Here is a 20261-nt window from a genome sequence, read left to right as displayed (position 1 = left end):
GTGAAGTGGATGCCCAAGGAAAGAAGTGCCCCCAAGGAGACTTGCCGAGACCTTGAACAAGTGACACAATATGAGCAGAACTTGTCTTGACAGAAAATGCTTTGTTTCTAGGCATTCCAGAGAGATGGGCAAGTGTCCTATTTCTTGGTGAGAGCCTCTAAACAAACCCAGCTTGTGAACCTCCACTGAAAAGATCTCATCTGATGAGCATTTTAATAAAGTGTCCTGAGTTTGGAGCCTTGCCATCTTTCTCTTGGATAAATATCTTTATCTCCTAGACTTGGAAAAACACATTTTCTCCTGGGGTTTCCCATTGGCATGTCTTGAGCTGCTCTGATGATAACCATAATAATGCCAATACTGATATGAACAGCAGAAAACAGTAACCCCAAGAACTCTACAGATGATCATCAAGGGCCACTGTCTCTTACCATTTGCTGCTTTGGTTTGAAATTCTCACTGCCTCTTAGATCTCATTTTGAGCACTATACATTCCTAAAGATTAATTTCTTTCTATCTGACTTAAATTTAGGAATGATTAAATCTTCATTTCTCCCATGATTTGATCCTAAAACATTTTGAAAGGAAACAGCCTTGAGATCTGTGATTACTAAGACATACATAACATTCTTATCACATTAGAAAGCAAGAATAGACTGTTGCTTGTCTTGTTCCTGTTGTCTTGTCCCCTGAATTCCTGTTTATCTTTGATTGTATGTGGGACATTGTATTTTCAGTACATTTGTAGAAATAATGTGAAGCCTATAAAGATGTTCTCTGCCTCCAGAGAGAATTTTGTTTCCCTCTGCCAGCCTCATAGGCAAGCATATACATCTGATTCCATGCTTTGAGATGTTCTGGCAACCCTGATGTCTTCAGCCTGTGCAAGGGTGGGTTTACTTCCAGTTAATCCTTATTTTGGATACAGTCCTTAGGGTTCCAACCCAAAGTCGGGGGTGGTTTGGGGTCCCTACCTTGGTGAGCCCTATGGTCCAATGTTCCCCCTTACCCAAAGAAGCTGTAGAAAATCCAGCACAGCCTCCCAGGCACCTGTTTCAGATCAGCAAAAAATAGCAAATGCCCCCAGGCTTGAGAAGCAATCTCACCTCTATCAACTCTTCTCCCAAAGTTTGACCTAGTAATTCTTTATTATCCTTTAACTCTTGACACTATTAAGAAGATCTTTTCGGCCCGGCGCAGTGGCTCACTCCTGTAATCCCAGCACTTTGGGAGGCCGAGGCAGGCGGATCATGAGGTCAGAAGATCGAGACCGTCCTGGCTAACACGGTAAAACCCCGTCTCTACTAAAAATACAAAAAATTAGCTGGGCGCGGTGGCGGACGCCTGTAGTCCCCGCTACTCAGGAGGCTGAGGCAGGAGAATGGCCTGAACCCGGGAGGCGGAGCTTGTGGTGAGCCGAGATCTCTCCACTGCACTCCAACCTGGGCGACAGAGCAAGACTCTGTCTCAAAAAAAAAAAAAAAAAAATCTTTTCTAGCTTTTCTTCATTTTTTTAAGTTGTCTTCAGCAAGATGGTTAATCTCAATTACCTAGTCCATGATTTCTGGAAGTCAAAGTCAAAAGGTAAAATCTATATAGCCTAGGTGACACTTACAATAACAATAACAATAGCTAAGGCTTATTATGGCTTTATGCCAGGTACTTTACGCACTTGATCTTACTTAATACTCCTATAGCCTATAAGGGAAGTATAATTTCTATTTTACTTATGAGAAAACAGGCTTAGAATGGAACTTTGGTTCTCATAGCTTGTGAGTGGTAGAACAGGGATTTAGATCCAGCTCTGCCTGAGTCCAGCTTCTGTTTGTCAATTACTTCCCTCTTCAGAACTAATTCTTCCAATAAGCAACAGAAAAAGACCCAGTGGGGCCATGGCCTCTGGCACACAGCTTCTCATGAACGACCCTATCACACATCCCCAGAACGAAAGCAAGCGTATGTTCCTTCTGATGTTGAGGTAAAAAGAAGGGTTTGTTTTGGTTTCCCTTTTCCAAAACACTCCCCCACATGTTTCTGGCTTGTGGTTAAGAAGAACCCAGGTGTTCATGTCACATACGAGCTCAACTGGGGAAAAGGAAACCATCCAGCAGCCCTCCTTGCCCTCCAATAGTGGCTTCACCCAACTTGGGGTGCATTCTTCTACAGTTTCTGATTTCTCAACTTCACCTAACATTTCCTTGCCTTCTTGGCTCCCTCTCTTGCCCAACAACTACCATGCATGGCTGATAGGGCACCATTCTGTCCCATATCCCATGAGTTCTACTTAACCCAGAGCTGGCTTACCTGCAAACCAAGCTTATTCTATACTGGCAGACCTCATGCCATCTTGCTTAATAGCCTTCATTTTTCCTTTAGTTGATTAATGTATCACTCACTAGATTTATGCAAGACCTACTCTGCTAGGCACTGTATTAGGCCCTGTGGTTTATATTTAAATGAAGAGGGAATGAGCTCTGACTTTAAAATGCTGGAAGAAGAGATGAGATGCATCGAGACCGTCAAACCACAAGTGATAAGTGCCGTTAGAGATGTGTGGATCACCGGCTGAGGGAGTTCCTAGGACACAGACATATTATCTGTTTGGGAAAGGCTTGGTGGGGGAAAGGCATTCAGCCTGGCCTTGAAAATCAATTAAAGTTTGAATATGAGGAAAGAAAGAAGAGCATCTCAGACAAGGACACAGCATGGATGAAGGCACAGAGGTGTGGGCGTGCAGGGCATCTGTGGAAATGGACAGCTCAGTTCTCACTGAGGGAGTGAGTTGGTGCAGAGCCTGGGGGCCCTGCCTTCAGAAGATTTCCAAGAGGAAGGAGGGCAAAAATACGCAGATGAAGGCAAAGACTGGCAGCCCGGAGGCCAAAGACGTGTTTAGTTTGGCCAAGACACTGTTTTTAAAATTTAAGCCAATTTTGAAAACCAGGTTTCACATAAAATTCCAAATTTCTGGCTTCTGAAAACGTGAAAGATCTGGCAACACAGGGTGCAATGTCTTCCCCCTTTCGGTAGGAGGAGTTCTGTCTCCCCGTCACCAAAGCCTGGCTTGTTTCTTCCCTACACCCTACTTGCTCGGTCCTCGAGCATCTGAGTATAGTACCCTTGCTCTGCTATAGGTACCAGCTCAGGGAACACAGATGCAGAAACATCAGAAAGAATCCCAAGGGCCTCTCATCCAACTTGCTGACTGTCATCACGTTGGTTCTCAGACCTCCCTATCTCTCTCTGCTACCCAAACACAGACCCTCTTCTTTAAAATTTCAGCACACATGGCTTTCAAAATTATGAGGCATGAAAGTGTCAAAAGCATCTCCAAAAACTCATGCCGCCAGGATCTGAGACTTAAAACAGTGTGAATCAAACACCATCAAAATGTGGGGTGGGGCAATTCGAGTTTGTTTTCTTGCTTTTATGTAAGCAGATTAATTAGAGAACTAACATAACGCCAGTCTTTGGGCTTTTGATCCTATCCTGCGGGGACCCAGAGTTGGAGATGTATTAAATGGATTCCTCCTTTTCTAAATGTCTGCAATCTGCCCTTCTCGGCTTCATAGCTCTTCTTAAAGTCTCTGTCTTGGACCCTCCTGTTAGTTACTGAGAATGGTATACTAACATCTGAGAAAGGTTGGATTCCTCCTAGGGACAGAAAATCCACATATGGGAAGTGCAAATCCTGTGCCGGGTAATCATGAAAGCAGTTGCAGTAGCATTGGGTCATAGAGCCCCAGGAGACCTCACAATTCAGCCCCCTTCCTGGCAACACTAATGAATTAAGAGGTCAGTTTGGTAATTCCAAAGGCTAAGCCTTTGTAACTATAAATAAATACATAGAATGAAAGGAATGTAGGGGAAAAAAAAAAAAGCAAACAGAGGGGGAAAGGAAATGAAAAACCTGACTTGATTTCATTGAGAAAATGACTTTAAAAATGTCCTTTGTGTAGCAATTCCTTTAATGCCTCACCGAACAAATGCCTAGGAGAATTCTTCCAAATTTGAGGTCCCCTTAACCAGACCTTGGTGTGCGTCTTCGGCTGAAGTTCAGCAGTTCTGGGAGGTGGAATGAGGAGAAATTGTAGGAAGGTTTTTGTGTACTTATGTCAAGCAGCAAGAAAAAGCCTTAATGAACCACAAAACTGGAGACTTCGTAAGGTACAGCTCAGTCAGCACTTTTCCTCCGAGGAGAGAACACACAATTGGCACGAAAGTGACCCAAGCAACAGGTCGAGGCAGAGAATGTCCAAAAGTAGAAGACTTCCAGCTCCCTGATCTTCCATACGTCACAATGCAGATTGCTGCACTGGACTTGGCATTTAAATGGGACCAGCATTTTGCATCCTGGTCCCATTTAAATGCCATTTATGGACCAACGTGAATTAGACGGTAACGTCAGGAAGGCTGGAATCGGTGGCGGGGGGCGGGGGGTGCTGTATTTGGTTGGCTTTTTCCCCCTGTGGTTTTCACCATCTGTTTCTTTGAATGCATAAACAAGGAAAATGACTGGTTTGGAATGCAGAGTTTTAAAAAACCAGATGACCACAGGCATCCTCTAAATGAGAAAGAGAGAGCAAGTTGGGGTTCTGTGACATTTGTCAGGAAGTGAAATGTTAAATACCGGGAAGCATTAGCGCTCTTTGCCAGGGAAGATCCACAAAGGCAAGGAAGCGCTTTAGCGGTGACCCTGCCTTCCTTTTCTGAGGTCGTGCTATGTGTTTATATGTCACCTAGTGCTATTTTCAGACACCAACGCCACCCACTCTAGCTCCCAGCCCCCTTCTGGGTTTTTTGTTTGTTTGTTTTGTTTTGTTTTGAGACAGACTCACTCTGTCGCCCAGGCTGGAGTGCAGTGGCACGATCTCGGCTCACTGCAAGCTCCGCCTCCCGGGTTCACGCCATTCTCCTGCCTCAGCCTCCCGAGTAGCTGGGACTACAGGCGCCCGTCACCACGCCCGGCTAGTTTTGTGTATTTTTAGTAGAGATGGGGTTTCACCATGTTAGCCACGATGGTCTCGATCTCCTGACCTCGTGATCCACGCGCCTTGGCCTCCCAAAGTGCTGGGATTACAGGCGTGAGCCACTGCGCCCCGCCTGTTCGTTTGACTGTTTGTTTGTTTTTTGAGACGGAGTTTCACTCTTTTTGCCCAGGCTGGAGTGCAGTGGCGAGATCTCAGCTCACTGCAACCTCCGCCTCTCGGATTCAAGTGATTCTCCTGCCTCAGCCTCCCGAGTAGCTGGGATTACAGGCACATGCCACCACGCCCGGCTAATTTTATATTTTTAGTAAAGACGGAGTTTCACCATTTGGCCAGGCTGGTCTCGAACTCCTGACCCTAGGTGATTCTCCCGCCTCTGCCTCCCAAAGTGCTGGGATTACAGGCATGAGCCACTGCGCCCGACATGCCCCCTTCTGTTTTTTAAACGAAAGATGAACAGTTAAGCTGGACTTAGCCTTGGTTTTCCATTAGCATTATTGCTAAGTTGGCAACCTTGGATAAAATCCACTCTTGGAAACTTTAAAGCTGAACAAAAGCTGCACTATGAGCAGGTGCTATGATAAAGCCAAGACAGCTCTCTAAGTAGAGGGGCTGATGAAATAGACTAAGGGGAGATCTTCATTTCTCTCCTGGACAATAGTGAGTTAAAAAAAAAACAAATCATATAAGGGCATTAGGAACATTGTTTTTCTTTAGCAAAGGGCATCCTGCTTTAAAAAGGAAGGTTTGCTATGCACAATACAGTGGCCACTCTATAAAGTGTTTCCGTATGCTCCATGCCAACAGACCTCAAAGCAATAGGTTCCTTTTTTAAACCCAAGACAGTGGAGAGACTTGATGGAAATTTTGAGTGCATACTAATCTCTTTTACTTCATTGCAAGAAATAATCAGTTGTAAGCACTAGGGATTTAAAGCCAAATTGAACTCAGGCATTTTGAGAGCCCCTGGGGAGAAGGGCATTGGTGCATTTGGCTGAGTTCCACCCACTTCAGCATAAGACGGACGTGGAGCATTTTTCACATAGTTTTGTAGGCAGCCTGACGCCAGAGTTTTCACTTCAGAGAAAAGATAAAAGTTGACGGTTTCTTAGGGAACAACCAACTCTTCCTAATTTGCAATGTCTATTCTCCTTAAAGATGTCATGGGCAATGCTTGAGATGGGCACTCAATGACTCAAAGGTTGGGGGTTAGGCAGAAACAAGACCCTGGGCATTTAGAAGCCCTTGGAGGATTACATATATTTCAAAATGAGTTAAGTTCAAATAATTTTTTGCTGGTGCTTAGCATACCAATGAAGTATGTAGATATGAAAACAGGAGGCTGTTAGGAAAGATTCATTTTATTGGCACAGGTTCCAGATGCCAGCATCGTGATGAACGCTATTTGACTTCTGATATCCCTTGACGTAGGTACTGTTGGGGATGTTTTCTTTCCTGGTGGAAATGGGAAAATGATTAGAGACCAGAGGTCAGGAGACCTGAACTCTGTTCCTGGTGCCTCCCTGACTCAGTATTTTGTTTGTTTGATAAGTTAGAATGAAAGCTCCCAGAGGTTTCTAACGATAGCACAGTTTGAGCATTGGCTTTGTAAAAGTACTCTGGTGACCCGTGGAATTACAGTTATAATCATCATAATAATGCCCAATGAAGAGGCATACTGAGGAAGGCATGAGAGGAATTTTAAGTGGCTAAACTCTATTGGCATTATTCATTTTACAAATTGTTTCAGAGCCTTAAAGCAAATTTCAGTATGCGGTACTTTAGATGCAAAATGCTCCTCTAGGACTTTCATAAGTTACACACAAGTATCCCTTAAAGTATATTTTAGAAATATGCTTACAGTGCATCAACTCTATCTGATGAACTTTGAGATGATCACAAGTAAGGGTGATAGAGATATTTTAGGGGTTTTTTTCTCATTGGGATTCAAGAGGGATTTAAAAGTTTACTAACCTGGGCTGGATGCAGTGGCTCACACCTGTAATCCTTGCACTTTGGGAGGCTGAGGTTCATGGATCACCTGAGGTCAGGAGTTCGAGACCAGCCAACATGATGAAACCCTGTCTCTACTAAAAATACAAAAAATTAGCTGGGCGTGGTGGCGTGCATCTGTAATCTCAACTACTCAGGAGGCTGAGGCAGGAAAATCACTTGAACCCAGGAGGTGGAGGTTGCTGTGAGCTGAGATTGTGCCACTGCACTCCAGCCTGGGGAGCAAGAGCAAAACTCCATCACAAAAAAAAAAAAAAAAAAGTTTACTAACCTGGTGTCTACTTGTCTCCTTCCTGTTGTGTCTTCTTTCTTCGGTTTCTTTCTATCTTTTTATGAGGGAGAGTTGAGGGATGAGTGCTTAGTTAGGAGGCAAGGAGATTCAAGGACTCAGGCTTGGAAATTTACACCTCTGTGCCTTCTCTCCCACAGGTGATAACCCCCGTGAGGACAGGCCATGGCTACGTATACGAGTACCCATCCAGATACCAAAAGGACGTCTACGATATCCCTCCTTCTCATACCACTCAAGGGGTGCGTACCAGAACATGGTCACAAGAGGAGAAGTGCTTCTAAGGGTAGCGTTCCTTCAGGGCTGTAGAAAAAGGGAGTTCACAAATTATGTATTAATATATGTCATATGAAGCTTTATTTAGGTTGTCTACCCAGTAGCCACTTTAGCCAATGCTATTTAAATTATGTTTTCTGGATTTGCTTTATCAGGAAATCCTAGTATTTCACCCAAGAGAGCTTATGTTCTTCTACAATTTTGCTTCAGAAAGTAGATTTTTCTTTTTTCTTTTTTTTTTTTTTAAGGCAGAATCTCACTTTGTTGCCCAGGCTGGAGTGCAGTGGCTCTATCTCAGCTCACTGCAACCTCCACCTCCCAGGCTCAAGCAACTCTCCTGCCCCTGCCTCAGCTTCCCAAGTAGCTGGGACTACAGGCACACACACCACCATACCTGACTAATTTTTGTATTTTTGTAGAGACAGAATTTGCCATGGTGGCCAGGCTGGTTTTGAACTCCTGACTGCAAGTGGTCTGCCCACCTCGGCCTTCCAAAGTGCTGGGATTACAGGTGTGAGCCACCGCACCTAGCCGGAAAGTAGAAAATTTAAAGTACACTTTAAAGTACAGACAGCGTAGATATTTTACATAAGATCATCTTTTTTTTTTTTTTTTTTTTTGAGACAGAGTCTTGTTCTGTCACCAGGCTGGGAGTGCAGTGGCACGATCTCAGCTCACTGCAACCTCTGCCTCCCGAGTTCAGGCGATTCTTCTGTCTCAGCCTCCCAAGTAGCTGGGACTACAGGTGTGCACCACCACACCCAGCTAATTTTTGTATTTTTAGTAGAGATGGGGTTTTACCATGTTGGCCAGGATGGTCTCGATTTCTTGACCTCGTGATCTGCCCACCTCAGCCTCCCAAAGTGCTGAGATTACAGGAGCAAGCCACCGTGCCTGGCCAAAATCATTTTTATATTAAGTGTAAGTTAAAAACCATAAAACGTATAAAGAAAAAAAGGCAATAAATCTGTTATAATATGGAGCACTGCCAAAGATCAAGCTTGTACATAACCTGGTAAATAAATCCATAATTAAGTGCTTAGGAGCATAAAAAATGATAAGTATAAGCCATTTCCATTCTGGGTAACTCACGGGTTTCTCTTCAGGTATACGACATCCCTCCCTCATCAGCAAAAGGCCCTGTGTTTTCAGTTCCAGTGGGAGAGATAAAACCTCAAGGGGTGTATGACATCCCACCTACAAAAGGGGTAAGTGAGTGACTACAAAGCAGCAAAAAGGAGTATGAGTGTGTGTGTGTGTCTGTGTGTCGGGGGGTGCAGGGTTGGGAGGGTGGGTAAGTAGTTTACTGGAATAAAACAAGAAAGGCAAACCCAAAAGGGGAAAATGTAGTCTTCGTGAGAGTAAAGGAAGGAAGCAAAAAAGGAAAGGCACTAATTAAAGGTTGTTCTAGGGATTTCATATTGAGGAGCCCCAACTAAAAAACACTAGGTGGCCAATAAGGATAACCGTTTGCCAGGGAAGATAATTAGTTCAGTTTGGCAAGTACTAATATATATTTGTAGAGGGTTTGTTTTGTTTTGTTACGTTTTGTTTGAGACAGGGTCTCGCTCTGTCACTCAGGCTGGAGTGCAGTGGCGCAATCACAGCTCATTGCAGCCTTGACTTCCCAGGCTCAAGCAATCCTCCCACCTCAGGCTCCCAAGTAGCTGGGACCACAGGTGCACGCCACCATGACTGGATAAATTTTATTTTTTGTAGAGACGGCGTCTCCCTATGTTGCCCAGGCTTGTTTTGAACACATGGGCTTAAATGATCCTACTACCTCGGCATCCCAAAGTGCTGGGATTACAGGCATGAGCCGCGCCTGGCCTGTAGAGGGTTTGACAGTTTTCTCAGTGTGTATGTTTGAGTGAACTCGTTTGACTCACTCTGTTACCCTCTGGGGTATGCCTGCACAGGAAGCATGGTAATCCCTACTTTACAGACAAGGGGACTGTGTTTCAGACGCCTATGCAGCTCATTCAGCATCACACAGCTGGTGTGATAACCGAAAAGACCGGGGGAGACCTCTGGTCTTACTCTGCCTCTCAACACAGATCAGCAGAGAAAGGATACCCAGGAGGTGGTCAGAAACACAGGACTGGAACACAGGGGTGAGCAATTTAGCCAGGAGGGTTGCATATACGAGTCTGCACCAAGAACGTGGGGTTGGACACACTTGTCAAAGGACAAGGGAAGTGACAGCAGAATAGCAAGGAACCTTGGAAGTGCCTAACATTGGCGGCGGGGGAGGGCGACCGAAAAAGTGCCAGCAAATAAGACTGAGTACATAGGACCACACGTTCCCATGAGCCAACTCAATAAATAGCGTTTCGCTTTCTACTTGCTTTTCAGGTATATGCCATTCCACCCTCTGCTTGCCGGGATGAAGCAGGGCTTAGGGAAAAAGACTATGACTTCCCCCCTCCCATGAGACAAGCTGGAAGGCTGGACCTCAGACCGGAGGGGGTTTATGACATTCCCCCAACCAGCACCAAGCCAGCAGGGAAGGACCTTCATGTAAAATACAACTGTGACATTCCAGGAGCTGCAGAACCGGTGGCTCGAAGGCACCAGAGCCTGTCCCCAAATCACCCACCCCCGCAACTCGGACAGTCAGTGGGCTCTCAGAATGACGCATATGATGTCCCCCGAGGCGTTCAGTTTCTTGAGCCACCAGCAGAAACCAGTGAGAAAGCAAACCCCCAAGAAAGGGACGGTGTTTATGATGTCCCTCTGCATAACCCACCGGATGCTAAAGGCTCTCGGGACTTGGTGGATGGGATCAACCGATTGTCTTTCTCTAGTACAGGCAGCACCCGGAGTAACATGTCTACGTCTTCCACCTCCTCCAAGGAGTCCTCACTGTCAGCCTCCCCAGCTCAGGACAAAAGGCTCTTACTGGATCCAGACACAGCTATTGAGAGACTTCAGCGGCTCCAGCAGGCCCTTGAGATGGGTGTCTCCAGCCTAATGGCACTGGTCACCACAGACTGGCGGTGTTATGGATATATGGAAAGACACATCAATGAGATACGCACGGCGGTGGACAAGGTGGAGCTGTTCCTGAAGGAGTACCTCCACTTTGTCAAGGGAGCTGTTGCAAATGCTGCCTGCCTCCCGGAACTCGTCCTCCACAACAAGATGAAGCGGGAGCTGCAACGAGTCGAAGACTCCCACCAGATCCTGAGTCAAACCAGCCACGACTTAAATGAGTGCAGCTGGTCCCTGAATATCTTGGCCATCAACAAGCCCCAGAACAAGTGTGACGATCTGGACCGGTTTGTGATGGTAGCAAAGACTGTGCCCGATGACGCCAAGCAGCTCACCACAACCATCAACACCAACGCAGAGGCCCTCTTCAGACCCGGCCCTGGCAGCTTGCATCTGAAGAACGGGCCGGAGAGCATCATGAACTCAACAGAGTACCCACACGGTGGCTCCCAGGGGCAGCTGCTACATCCTGGTGACCACAAGGCCCAGGCCCACAACAAGACACTGCCCCCAGGCCTGAGCAAGGAGCAGGCCCCTGACTGTAGCAGCAGTGATGGTTCTGAGAGGAGCTGGATGGATGACTACGATTATGTCCATCTACAGGTAAAACAGCTGAACTCATAAAGCACCTACTCTCACTCACATGCAGGGAGCCTGAGACAGATGCCTATAAGGATGTCGGGTTGGACTGCCAAAGGAGAGAACATAATTAATGTTAATCTACATGGTTCACAAAGTGGAGGGAGTGCTGTAGAGTAGTAAGAATGCTGGGCTGAGAGTCCTGAGTACTCACTCAGCTATAGCCCTTTCTCTGACATTTACTGTGTGACCAACTTATTCAACCTCCTTGGGCCTTAATTTCCTCATTTGCAAAGTGAATGGGGTAAAGGATTGGATTAGATCCCATTGATATACCTCAGGTAAGAGGAGACTCACCAAGCAGGATAATAGGCCCTCTAATAATAATACCAGCTCCACTTCTATTTGTGTTTTAGGTATAGTTCCATATAATATTTTATTTGAAAAAAGTTTTCATCATTAAGAAAAAGAATAGAAGACCTTTGCACCAGAGAATTTCTAAGGCCCCTGCTAGCCCTACTCTGTATGTGTGTGCGTGTGAGTGTGTGTGTGTGTATAATTGCTTTAAAACTTAGTCCCATCTCAGACTTACCTAGAGGACCACTGGGCATTAGCTAGTTGTCCTAGGAGCTTAATCTGTGTATGGGACATTGGACAGTCACAGTTGGCCTCCTACAATTGGGAATTCTACCAAGCTCCAAGTTGACCTGGGATTCCGACAGCTTTCCCTTCCACTTTGAGGGATTAAAACATTCTACTGGCCGGGCGCAGTGGCTCACGCCTGTAATCCCAGCACTTTGGGAGGCTGAGGCAGGTGGATCACAAGGTCAGGAGTTCAAGACCAGCTTGGCCAATATGGTGAAACCCCATCTCTACTAAAAATACAAAAATTAGCCAGGCATGGTGGTGCACGCCTGTAGTCCCAGCTACTTGGGAGGCTGAGGCAGAAGAATCGCTTGAACATGGGAGGTGGAGGTTGCAGTGAGCTAAGATCGTGCCACTGGACTCCAGCCTGGGTGACAGAGCGAGACTCTGTCTCAGAAAAAAAAAAAAAATCTACCAAGATCCATTGTTTAGGACTAGGCTTACTATCTTGTTCTGCCATTCTTTTAATTTGACTGAGAGTCACAGATTATACTGAGAACTACGTAACTATTATGCCAAATTCCCTCAAGCGCAAGAAACTGTGGCAAGGAGAACTGAGCCTCACCTGGTGCTGAGGAAGGGAGTGGAGAGAGAGAGGATGGAGGCACTGAACATTCACCTTACTGGTTGTCTGACTCTGCACAGTGGGAAATACTGCCTTGGAGCAGAAATCTATAGATGATTTGAGGGAACTGGAAGTGAGAGGTGGATCACATTTAGACCTGCATTTGGGGGTTTACAGGTTCACATATAATCTATGAGAAAAGAACCCAGAGACTATATAAAGAATATTTATATAGGAGATTTGAAGGGAATCATGAGTAGCTCTCCAAAAATTTTAAGGTGCCCCAGAAAGCTGGCACCCTATATGGCAATGGGCTTTATTTTTCTGCCACCCCTGTCGTCTAGGGTTCACAGTGCCTCACTGGGCATTTGAGATGTTGCCAAGGCAGTGGAAAATAAAGAGTATTTACTTATCTGTCAATGAAATTGTTAGCATAAGTGAATCACAGTGATGATGTAACATGTTCTTTATGTTGAAAATTAACAGGGTAAGGAGGAGTTTGAGAGGCAACAGAAAGAGCTATTGGAAAAAGAGAATATCATGAAACAGAACAAGATGCAGCTGGAACATCATCAGGTAAGTTCAATCAGAGCAAAAACTGCTTGGCATTGGAAAGATTTCCCACCTAGTACTAAGGAAAGGTATCACTTCAAGAGATTATGATTTTGATTCTTCCAGCTCACTGGCAGGAATCAGCTCCAAAGCACTGAATGGGGTTTAAAAGCAAAGAGAAGGTTTATGACCTTGTTAATTCATCTGGGTGTACCTGGGTTCCATCTAAACGGCAATTTTTTTATAGGCTAAACCTGCATATCTAACATATGAGGACTATTTGGGTTAAGGCATTTGGTCTCAAGAAACAAGACCCATTCAAGCTAGCCTAAGCAAGCAGGTTTATAGTAAAGCCATAGTAGGGGAATTCAGTAACAGAAAATGAAGATATAGCCATATCTGGTGAGAACTAGAACTGTAAATTATCTCTCCTTCTTGTACTTCCTTTGCTTCTTTCTATCAATCTACTTCACTCTCCCCTATTTTCTGGTTTTCTCTAATTATCTACTCATTTGGCTCCCCTGTAACTTTGCAGAATCCATAAATGGCCACTCAGAACTTCTATAGATGGCTTCTCATCTCGGCTTCCTCTTCCAATGGTTAGCTCCCTTCTCTTGTTCATCAGATTCCCAAGAAAGAGTCTGATTGGGCCATTTCTCTTTCACTCTCTCTCTCTCTCTCTCTGTCTCTGTCTCTACCTCTCTATTTGTCTCTCTTTCGCCAGCAACACAAACCTATGGTTTGCCTGGCCTTGGTCCAATCTAAGGGTAGGAGAGCAGAATTCAATGTTTTCAACGTATATCCAGGCCCATCTACTGAGGACTTTGGGCAGGGCATGTTCATTCAAAAGCTGGGTATGAGTAGGGCAGACAATGATGAGTATTGCTAGAACAAGGGCATAAAAATAAACAGAGATTGATTGAGGATTTATTTACAAGCCTTTTAAGATGAAATGAAGTGAAATGGCATGCTGTATTTAGGAAATCTGAGTTCTAATCCTTTCTGGCCAACCAACTATGTCAAGTCAGGTAACCTCCCCGAGCTTCAGTTACTTCCCTCTAAAATGGGAAAGTACCGCCCCATCTAATGACATGATACATGGATGAACATATTTGCATAAAGCCTAAGATATATAAAATATAATCCATTATGATTAAATATCTTGGAATATCACCTTCTACCTGTTTATGTTTGCCCTGGCATCTGGCAAGGTGAGACTGCAGGGCTTTGGGGAACTTGTTGAAACCATAGCAATCCCTAAGAAGAAAACAGATTTTAGAAAAGTAAAGCTGTTGAAGGCTGGGCACGGTGGCTCACGCCTGTAATCCCAGCACTTTGGGAGGCCGAGGCGGGTGGATCACGAGGTCAGGAAATCGAGACCATCCTGGCTAACACAGTGAAACCCCGTCTCACTAAAAATACAAAGAATTAGCCGGGCATGGTGGCGGGCACCTGTAGTCCCAGCTACTCGGGAGGCTGAGGCAGGAGAATGGCGTGAACCTGGGAGGCGGAGCTTGCAGTGAGCCGAGATTGTGCCACTGCACTCCAGCCTGGGCGACAGAGCAAGACTCTGTCTCAAAAAAAAAGAAAAGTAAAGTAAAGCTGGCTGTGCATCTCTCAGAGAAGCTGGAGAAGCTGGGTGAGGTGATCACTGCTCCAGCTCATCCCTACCTCCAGGTGGGAGATTAACTGAGTCCTAAGCTCAGGTCACAGATAGTCCTTATCTGCAGAAGAGAGGTCTCTCTTGAGTCTTAGTGGAATCCCTAGAAATTATTATAATTGCAATTTAAATAATACACCATTTGGGAGCAATGAGGAAAGAAGGAAGAAAGCCAGCACCTGATGCATCTGACTCTGGGTGAAACCCCCTTCTTTTAACAGCTCTGGGGGACTAAATATTATGATGCACAATTCCCATTCAGACTGCCTTAGAAATTTTTTTTCCTTAAGTGCTCATATATTTACATGCATGAACCTTCCTGTAGTGCTGGATCATAACATGTCTATCAATCTTGAGAGAAAGAGCAGGATAAACAGAAACGGGTCATGAATGGTCATTTCATCTGAGCATCCCGAGATAGTCGAGGCTTTCTCTGAGAAGGAGCAAACTGTCAGTGACTTACTTGACAAGGAGGTCACTACCTTTGGTTTTCCCTTGACACCACTCAACACTAATAAACATTTACATAGAGCCTACTGCATACCAAACCATTCTAAGCACTTTGTAAACGTTAACTCATTTAACCTCCATAAAGGTGTAGGTAACAGGGCTGAGGTTTAAACACTACGCTGCCTTCTAGCCAGAGGGTACAAGAGACCAGTGGTCCAATCATAGAAGGTCTGAGCTTGAGGATCATCGTCTACATTTTACAATTCAGGAAAGCAAGGCAGCTTGACCCAGGCTGCACAGCTCACATGCATCTGACAGTTACTAGGGACAAAAATCCCTGTCTTTTAACTCCAAGCCCTGGTTAATTTCCATTGCAACACACTCCCTTGCTCTAATGAGATCTACTTTCGTCTTCCTTGCAGCTGAGCCAGTTCCAGCTGTTGGAACAAGAGATTACAAAGCCAGTGGAGAATGACATCTCGAAGTGGAAGCCCTCTCAGAGCCTACCCACCACAAACAGCGGCGTGAGTGCGCAGGATCGGCAGTTGCTTTGCTTCTACTATGACCAATGTGAGACCCATTTCATTTCCCTTCTCAACGCCATTGACGCACTCTTCAGTTGTGTCAGCTCAGCCCAGCCCCCGCGAATCTTCGTGGCACACAGCAAGTTTGTCATCCTCAGTGCACACAAACTGGTGTTCATTGGAGACACGCTGACACGGCAGGTGACTGCCCAGGACATTCGTAACAAAGTGATGAACTCCAGCAACCAGCTCTGCGAGCAGCTCAAGACTATAGTCACGGCGACCAAGATGGCCGCCCTCCATTACCCCAGCACCACGGCCCTGCAGGAAATGGTGCACCAAGTGACAGACCTTTCTAGAAATGCCCAGCTGTTCAAGCGCTCTTTGCTGGAGATGGCAACGTTCTGAGAAGAAAAAAAAGAGGAAGGGGACTGCGTTAATGGTTACTAAGGAAAACTGGAAATACTATCTGGTTTTTGTAAATGTTATCTATTTTTGTAGATATTCTATATGAAAATGAAATATTTTAACATTTTATGGGTTAGACAACTTTCAGAAATTCAGGGAGCTGGAGAGGGAAATCTTTTTTTTTCCCCCTGAGTGGTTCTTATGTATACATAGAAGTATCTGAGACATAAACTGTACAGAAACTTGTCCACGTGCTTTTGTATGCCTATGTATTCATGTTTGTTTGTAGATGTTTGTCTGATGCATTTCATTAAAAAGAAAAAATGAATTAAGAAGCACCTTAGTAAGCACCTTCTAATGCTGCATTTTTTTGTTGTTGTTAAAAACATACCAGCCCGTTATAATATTGTTCTCCATGTCCTTGTGATGATTCTGAGCCTGGCACTCCCAAATTTGGGAAGCATAGTATATTTGCAAGTGTTCACCTTCCAAATCATGAGGCATAGCATGACTTATTCTTGTTTTGAAAACTCTTTTCAAAATTGACCATCTTAAACACATGATGGCCAAGTGCCCAAAAGCCCAAAAGCAAATTTCAGAATATATATGTGAATCCAAGCTCTGATAGTTCAGGTGCTGGAGGGAAGAGAGACCTGTGTGTTTAGAGGCCAGGACCACAGTTAGGATTGGGTTGTTTCCATACTGAGAGACAGCTACAATAAAAGGAGCTCTCCATACTGAGAGACAGCTACAATAAAAGGAGAGCAATTGCCTCCCTGGGGCTGTTCGATCTTCTGCATTTGTGAGTGATTCAGTCATGAGGTTTTCCAAAAGATGTTTTTAGAGTTGTAAAAACCATATTTGCAGCAAGGATTTACAAAGGCGTATCAGACTATGATTGTTCACCAAAATAGGGGAATGATTTGATCCGCCAGTTGCAAGTAGAGGCCTTTCTGACTCTTAATATTCACTTTGGTGCTACTACCCCCATTACCTGAGGGAAGCTGGCCAGGTCCTTGATCATGGAACTATAGAGCTACGAGGACATATCCTGCTCTCTAAGGGAATTTATTGCTGTCTTGCACCTTCTTATAACTCATATATGCAGACCTGACATTCAAGAGTGGCTAGCTACACAGAGTCCATCTAATTTTTACAACTTCTGTGGCCAATGTATATAACCCCTACCACTATCTCACAGGTAGTCACAGCATCCATTCCACAGTCTGTCTCCTCACATCTGTTAGTACTGACACAGCACAGACACCACAAGCCATCAGGTTCTTCATGGGGCAAGTGAAATACTTCTACCCCACGGGTAAATGTATTCACATATTACCAAGAGAAGAAGCACATTATCTATGATCTTTTGGCGCAGTTCTTATTTAGCATTTTTATTCCAGTCTACTTGGAAACATGTTTTTATTTGCAATATATGCCTGACTGAATTAAGCTTGCTTGTTTTAAACAACCAAATCATTGGAACAGAAAAGGATTTAAAAAACAAGAATGCACGATCTCAGCGTGGTTAAAAAAAAATCAGTGGAAATAAATGATCATAGAAGGTGCTTTTCAAAACAACTGCTATTATAATTCTCAAAGTCCTACTCTGCCAAAAGAAGATTAAAAGTCATACATTACATGACAAGGAAATGTTTATGTGGGAAGAGGGTTGCTGAAAATCAACAACACTTGAAGTTAAAAAGTATGTCTTTATAGATTTCATTGTATAATGTGTATTTCTTAGGAGATGACTGACTTGATTGATTTATGCTAAGTGGAGACATTTCACATTTTTAAAACCAAATGTTCAATCTGTATTACTCTTTGCCATCTTGTATGTAGAGGCTATTTTTAAATCATTAAATTTTTAGATCTCTGTTTTCATAGCCACTGGGTCTTCTTTTTCATACTCCTCTGTCACAGAATTAAATATTGGCTTACTTTGGTACTCCTAATATAAAAAGTTAAATTATTACTATTTTAGCAATGCTATAGGTCTGGATTTTTTTAGGAAAATTGAGGGTTTGGTTTTTTTTTGTATATGTGTCACTTCCAAGTGTATTTGCATTCAAAGAAAATTCTAGAATCTGTGAACATTATCAAATTCAAATATCTGAAACTAGGCTTGTGTTCACCAAAAAACCCATACATTCAGTAACGTATAGGATGATTTGTTTTCATAATATGGATGTTACCAGTCATGTGGTTTTTAGAATCAAAGAAAATTTTTCTATTTGTTTTGGAATAGTCATAAAGAAATAATTTAAAGCAAACTATATTTAATGAAAATAAGAGATTCATAATCATGTAATTATCATTTTTAATGGTTGGCCCACTCTTTCATTCAGGTATCCCACTGAGATTTACAGAAAAATTATTTAAATGTATCATGTACCATTTTGCCCACACATATAAGCATTAATTTATTTTTGACAAAATGTCAAGGCACTTCAATGAGGGAATGAAAACTCTTCTGAAAAAAAAAGTGGTGCTGGAACAACTAGATCTACGAAATAAAATGAATGCGTACCTTACATTCTACCCAAAGATTAACCCAAATGGATCATAGACCTAAATGTAAAACTTATAACTCCTAGAAAAAAACATAGAAGAAAATCTTTGTTATCTTAGGTAGATAAAATTTCCATATTTTAAACACTTTAAAAACAACTCAGAAAAAAAATGATATATTGGATTTTGTCAAAATTAAAAACTTTTATTCTTCTGAGGATACCATTAAAAATCCAAAAGCCAAGCCAGAAAATGGGAGAAAATACATCACATCTATCAGCCAAGGACTTACATCAGAATTAGGAGACCAAAAAACTAAATTTTTTTAACTCGGCAAAAATTTGGAGAAGAAACTTCATAAAAGAAGACTTATGTAGGTAAATGGAAAAAGTAAATAAACACCACACCAAATAGAATCACTAAATTAAAAAGACAAATGATACCCCGTGTTGGTGCAAGAAAGGGGAGCAAACATAGCTCTTGTATATCACTGGTAAGAACGTTAAACAGTACAAACACTATGGAAAACAGATTGGCGATTTCCTAAAAAGTTAAACCTATGTCTACCCTATGACCTAGCAATTTCTCTTCTAGGTATTTACCCAAAAGAAATAAAAGCATATGTCCATACAAAGACTTACATAAAAATATTTATAGCAGCTCTATTTGTAATAGCAAAAGCTAGAAAGAACCCAAATGTTTGTTCATTTATATAAATGAATAAAATCACTGTGGTATAGCCACACAATGGAATACTACACAGAAATCAAAAGGAAAAATATTGCAACAAATAGCCGACATGAATGAACTTCAAAATCATTATGACACAAAAAAGAAGCAAGACAAAAAGAATACATATGCTTTGTTTCCATTTATACAAAATTTTAGAAAATTCAAACTAACCTATAGGGAGAGAAAGCACATAAATGGTTGCCTAGAGAGAAATGGTGGAAGGAATGGATTCCGAAGAAGTCCATGGAAACTTGGGAATGAAAGCAATGTCCATTGTCTTGATTGTGGTGATGGTTTCAGAGGTGTATGCATGCCAAACCTCTTCAGATTGTACACTTTAAATATGTACAGTTTATTCTTTGTTAATTTTTTCAAAGTAAATGGTCTAGGCACTCCCATTAAAAGTTAGAGATTCTCAGCCTGGATTTTAAAATGCAAGACCAACTATATGCTATTTAAAAGATGCTCACTTGAAATAAAAATACACAGATAAATTAAAAACAACGGGATAGAAAGAGATGTACTATGCACATTCTAATTTTTTTCTTAAAAAGCCGGAGCAGCTCTATTATTAACAGGCAAAGTAGAATTCAAAACAAGGGCAAAGAGAGGCATTTCATGATAAAGGGATCAATTCATAAAAAAGACAAAACATTCCTAAATGTGTAGGTACCAATCACGAAATCTCAAAATACATGAAACAGAAACTGATATAACTGAAAAGACAAATAAAACATCCATAAAGATAGGTAGAGATTTCAACACTCATCTCTCAGCAATTAATAGAACAAGCAAACAAAACAAAACCAGTAATAATTGGTAAGAATGGAACGCTCCTCCATTGTTGGTAGGAGTGTAAAATGGTACAATCATTTTAGAAAATGGTTTGGTAACCTCTAATAAAGTTAAACATATGCTTTCAACATAACCCAGCAATCCCAATCATAGGTATTTACCCAAAAAAAATGAAAACATATATCCATATAAAAAGCTAATTTATTTACTCATAATTGTGCCAACTAGAAACAATCAAAATGTCAGGTGAGTAGATAGTGAATTATGGTCTATTTATACA

At 42.9% G+C, this 20261-nt stretch overlaps 1 protein-coding gene across 2 annotated transcripts in view; it reads left to right on the top strand.

Moving 5' to 3' along the window:
* Positions 1-17829, top strand: part of NEDD9 (neural precursor cell expressed, developmentally down-regulated 9) — a 199198-nt gene extending 181369 nt beyond the window's left edge. For both annotated transcript variants that reach the window (XM_054490961.2, XM_054490959.2), the window contains 5 exons: positions 7428-7529; positions 8670-8771; positions 9919-11160; positions 12833-12922; positions 15431-17829. In XM_054490961.2, coding sequence (XP_054346936.1) covers positions 7428-7529; positions 8670-8771; positions 9919-11160; positions 12833-12922; positions 15431-15940 — 2046 coding nt within the window. In that variant the 3' untranslated portion in view covers positions 15941-17829. The remainder of the gene's footprint in view (positions 1-7427; positions 7530-8669; positions 8772-9918; positions 11161-12832; positions 12923-15430) is intronic.
* The last annotated feature ends 2432 nt before the right edge of the window (positions 17830-20261 follow it).

Source organism: Pongo pygmaeus, chromosome 5, assembly GCF_028885625.2.
Source record: "Pongo pygmaeus isolate AG05252 chromosome 5, NHGRI_mPonPyg2-v2.0_pri, whole genome shotgun sequence".
Taxonomy (NCBI): domain Eukaryota; kingdom Metazoa; phylum Chordata; class Mammalia; order Primates; family Hominidae; genus Pongo; species Pongo pygmaeus.
Note: the sequence above shows the minus strand (reverse complement) of the source record. Positions and strands in the feature narration are given on the sequence as shown.